General features: G+C 37.8%; 1 protein-coding gene across 1 annotated transcript; it reads right to left on the bottom strand.

Moving 5' to 3' along the window:
• Nucleotides 1-220: 220 nt before the first annotated feature.
• On the bottom strand, nt 221-1641 carry LOC131060740 (histone H1). The gene is made up of 2 exons (XM_057994108.2): nt 1362-1641; nt 221-1222 (listed from the first exon to the last, which is right to left on the bottom strand). The coding sequence occupies exons 1-2, from the start codon at nt 1446-1448 to the stop codon at nt 497-499; spliced, it is 813 nt and encodes a 270-aa protein (XP_057850091.1). The 5' UTR covers nt 1449-1641; the 3' UTR covers nt 221-496.
• Between the last annotated feature and the right edge of the window lie 3219 nt (nt 1642-4860).

Below are 4860 nucleotides of genomic sequence, written 5' to 3'. Positions count from 1 at the left end.
GACAATTCCAACGCATAAATCCTCGAAGACCAGAAAGTCAACTTATACAAATATCCTACTCAGATGGAACGCTCAATGAACGATTTTTAAATCCATGTCTCTGTGTCGCAGAGCAAAACAAAGATTTGAATTCAGAAAATATTAAAACCCATCATTGCCAAATTTAGAATTGAATGTAATGCCTTCAAAACATAAAACTCAGGCGAAAACAACAGAGCCATGAAAAGATCAGACAAACTGTGAATTAATTCATACAAATCCGAAATACAGTACAATACAATTTCCTTCCAAAGTCAGGGCGTTCCAAGGTCGGTCACTTTGAAGTAGAAATCGATTTTCCCCATGGGATTACAGAGTAAGAACAAGTTAGCAAAGAAGTAATGAGAATCCAGCCCTAAAACTATCGAGGGTCAATGTAACGAATTTCTGAGTAAATGGTGGTGTTCACAAACACCATTAAATGTGTGAGGAAGAAAAAAACATTGTTTCCCCCTTCTCACTTCTTAGCCTTTTTGGCAGGGGGCCCTCTTTTGGGAGTCTTCCGGGCGGGGGTTGCAGCTTTCTTGGGAGTCGCTGCTTTCTTTGGAGTGGCGGCCTTCTTTGGAGTAGCGGCCTTCTTTGCGGGAGTCTTCGCCTTCTTTGGCGTCGCCGCCTTTTTAGCAGGGGCTGGAGCAGGCTTCTTTGGCGTTGGAAGCGCAGGAGTAGCAGGCTTCTCAACCTTGGGGACCTTTGGAGCAGGCTTTACGGCCTTCTTAACAGACGCCTTTTTGGCGGCAGGTTTGGCGGCGGGCTTCTTTGCGACCACCTTCTTTGCAGCAGGCTTAGCTTTAGGCTTAGCTGCAGCTTTAGCGGCAGGCTTAGCGGGAGCCTTTGCCTTTGGCTTGGGCTTGGCTACCGAAGCAGCCGGTGCTGCGGCCTTGGGCTTGGGCTTGGCGACCGCCTTGGCCGGTTTCTTCTTCTCTCCTTCTGCCTTCTTTGGCTTTGGGGCAGCGGACTTCTTAGCTGCCTTTACAGCAGCGGATTTCAAAGTTTCAGACAATTTGTAGGACCGCTTCAGCTGAACAAGCTTGCCAGATTTGGTGAACTTCCGTAGCTGAACCAGAAGCATCTTACCATAGTTAGCAGGGAGATCTTTCTTGTATTTCTCACCGATGAACTTGGCAATGGCCGACTGGCTTGAACCTGTCCTCTCCTTAAGCGTAACAATTGCCTCTGTAATCATCTGATAACAGACAAAAATCGCCACTATTTTAGTCCAAAGCTTGGAAAAAGATAAAATCTGGAAGTATAGTGAAACCCTAGAAAATGTCTCCATGCGTGTAAAACCTAGATGAAATAAAAAGGATAGAGATTTTTCATACCTGTATGTAGGAAGGATGTGCAGGAGGGGCTTTGGCAGCCCTGGGAGCCTTTGCCTTCTTAGCGACCTTAGTTGCGGGAGTAGCCATTGCAGAAAAAAAATTTACCTTCGCGAGCAGATAGACTCGAACCTTGGACGCCTAAGACGTTTTCAAACTATGCGCGAAAATTTTCAAATATGACAGATACACAGTGAGTATACGCCACTATATAGGATAGAAACACAATGAATATACTTCGGCCCCGATATGAAGAAACTGCTTTGATTCGTTGTGTGCAGTAGAGGTGAGGAAATGAGGTCTAAGTAGCCACCGGGCGTGGGGCTTGCGGGGCCCATTGGCTCCAGATCGACGGCTGGGATTTAATTGATGGTGTTGATCGGACGGTGTGTTGTTATTTTTCATGTTTTGCCACGGATTGAGTATAACTAGAGTCGTTATCTCCGAGCCGTTAGATTGCAGCTTATCAACGGCCGGCGGTGTTTTCTTTCGTTCTCTTTTTTATTGAGGATATGAAAAGTGTTTTTATATTTTCCTTTTTGTTTTATCTTGTGTTTTCCATTAATCTTGTAAGCTAATTATCTTTGTCATCCATGGTCTGATTTTACTTCTTGTTCCTTTTTTTAGAGACCTTTAGATCTTCTTATGATGCCCATTTGCTCTTTTGGTTGGATGTAAAGTTATTTTTTACATAAAAAGATGTCAAACTTAAAGGTTTGATTAGAGTTTATGGGTTTGTTTATATGTCTATTATAGTGATCATATTGTTTATGTTTAGGTGTGTTTGTTGTCTATGATGTTCATTTTATTTAACTATGGTTCAATATTTGAGAAGAAAAGGAAATTTGAACTATTATTAGTTTTTATATTTGCATAAATGTGTTTGTTTTATACTTTGTAAAGTGCGATGTTGAACATTTCATTGTGGAGATTGTGTTGGGATATAAGGTTGAATAAGAGTATATAGATTTTGAATATGTGTTATATACGTTATGTGGAAGTATCTACATGAACTACAAGCAACCAAAAAATACTTAGATGGACATTAATTTATAATTTCTTTCTGTAACCAAAGTCTGTAGCCGTATGTTGAACTAATTGGTATATTGGCATAAATGTGTTGTTTGTATTCATGTACAATAGGATGTTGAACATTTGATTATGGAGTGTGTGTTAGGTTATAGGTTGAGACCAGAGACATTTAGATTCTTGAAATCACGTTATATGTATCACATTAAATTTAAAGAATCAAACACAAGTTCTCTGCCTTCACATGTTCACATCAAGTTCCCCTTCCTTTATAAACTCGACCTCGAATTTCTCTCCCTTACCCTTCTTGTGCATATCATACTTCTTTTACTCGTCCCCTTCCCTAATTATGTTTGTTCCAACCTATCTACCATTATGGTCACATTACTCCTTACTATATTCACCTTCCAACTTACCTCTATCTAGTAGCACTAACTCATTTGCATGCCTTCTCATATTACAGATATACATTACTTTTGAGTCATCTACCTTTCACATCTCTTGTACTTAATTTCTTGCATCTATTCATTTTTATATGGCTCCTTTATTCTTTCCTTGCATTCCCAATGGTTTCCTTAGTCTTTTAACCCTTTCATGCCCCGTCGTTTGCACCATTCCAATACAGTGTAGAGAAAGTACAACTCTCTCCCAACTAATTTTCAAGAGGTTACTATGGATTTACCTCTCAATTGATATTCTTTCTCACCCCATCCCTCCTGTATTTGTTGCCCCTCACATTGTAAAATATGATGGTAAAGGGGATCTAGCAATATGTGAGATCATTTGTTATTTTATGAGTGAAATAATCTATTATTTATGATGATTGTATATTGGTTGAGATATTTCCAAGGAAACTAAAGGACCATGTGTTTAAGTGCTTTTATTCCCTTCCTCATAACTCTTTGTGATATTTCACTTAGCTTGCTCGAGCTTTTTTGAGCCACTTTCAAATTCAAATTGTCTTGAACATTGTTTTCATACAATAGTCAATTGCAATCATAACTCTATAGTACATATGAACAATATTGTTGTTCACTTCCAATTTATCACAATGAAGATGCATTATCATTTGTCTAACATTAAAATCCAATACATTTTTGTGTATTTCAATGATATACCAATCTCAAATATGTGTGCTAGCATAATAGATCGGGGAATCAAACAATAAATGGTAAATTGATTGCCTTGTGATATCTCGTCTTCTTCTATTCATCCCAGTGCCTATATTTCCTCTTCTAATACTTTATATTCCAAGTTTTCAAAAGTGTTCTTCAAGAAGAATAGTTCTAATACTACATTTTCAAAGATAAAATGAAATGTATCATTGGTCATATTTATTTGTCTCCGTATTTATTTGCTTGTAATTTATTTATTTCAAGCCTCATTTCAATTGTTACTTTTGGAACTACATGACTCGCTCTTATCAATATATCCATGACTTTTCAATGTGGGCTTTTACTTTCTTATATTGTAATATTTCAACACATGTTTTTAATTTCTTATACTTAAACTACATTTCATGTACATATTAGCAATATGTTTGAGAATGGTTTTAGATCTCTAGTATTTTTAATGAAGATTCTAGATTTTAGAAGATTTTATCATTTTTTAGACTTACTCAAATTTAAATAATTAGCAAGCTCTTGTAATCTTTCTCTCCCTCTCTCTCTATCTCACTCTATCTTTGTTAAGATCTAGACCTATTTCTCTCCCTATCACTATCTATCCCCTCTCTCTACCTCTCTCTCTATCACTTTCTTCTCTCTCCCTCAAGATATAGACCCATCTCTCTCTCTCTCTCTCTCTCTCTCTCTCTCTCTCTCTCTCTCTCTCTCTCTCTCTCTCTCTCTCTCTCTCTCTCTCTCTCTCTCTCTCTCTCTCTCTCTCTCTCTCTCTCTCTCTCTCTCTCTCTCTCTCTCTCTACTATTGATAAACAAGTATACGGGGTACCCCCCTTATGAAATACAAGGGGATAGCCCCCTAGCAAAGGGTTTGAGCGTCATGTGCCCCAATGGAGGTTCAGGGGTGGTACCTCGAAAGCCACATTTTATGTTCAATCTATCATTGTAAGTCTTAATTGTTGATCAGTATATCATAGATCTAATAGTGGATATTATGTATGCTTTGTTTCCCCGAGAAGGTAACCCTACTTTACGAGAGCATTGTATTACAATTGTGCAGTGTGATGTATTATGAGAGTTTGATGGTTGTTTTATTGCCTATGGATCTCCATTGGTGATACTCATGTGAGAAGTTTTATTTGCAAGTATATTATAATATGTTGTTGATTTATGAATAATATATATGCAATATTTTGGAGTGTGGGGTTTTTCTCTCAAAAGGGTTTTCCACACATAAATCACGGTATTGTGGTATGCAAGTTATTTATGTTTATTTATGTAACTATTGTAAAGATCTAAAAAAAATTGCATAATCTTCTTTTTGAGGTTAGTGTAGGAGAATTTTCTACTAC

Source organism: Cryptomeria japonica, chromosome 10 (genome assembly GCF_030272615.1).
Source record: "Cryptomeria japonica chromosome 10, Sugi_1.0, whole genome shotgun sequence".
Lineage (NCBI taxonomy): Eukaryota > Viridiplantae > Streptophyta > Pinopsida > Cupressales > Cupressaceae > Cryptomeria > Cryptomeria japonica.
Note: the sequence above shows the minus strand (reverse complement) of the source record. Positions and strands in the feature narration are given on the sequence as shown.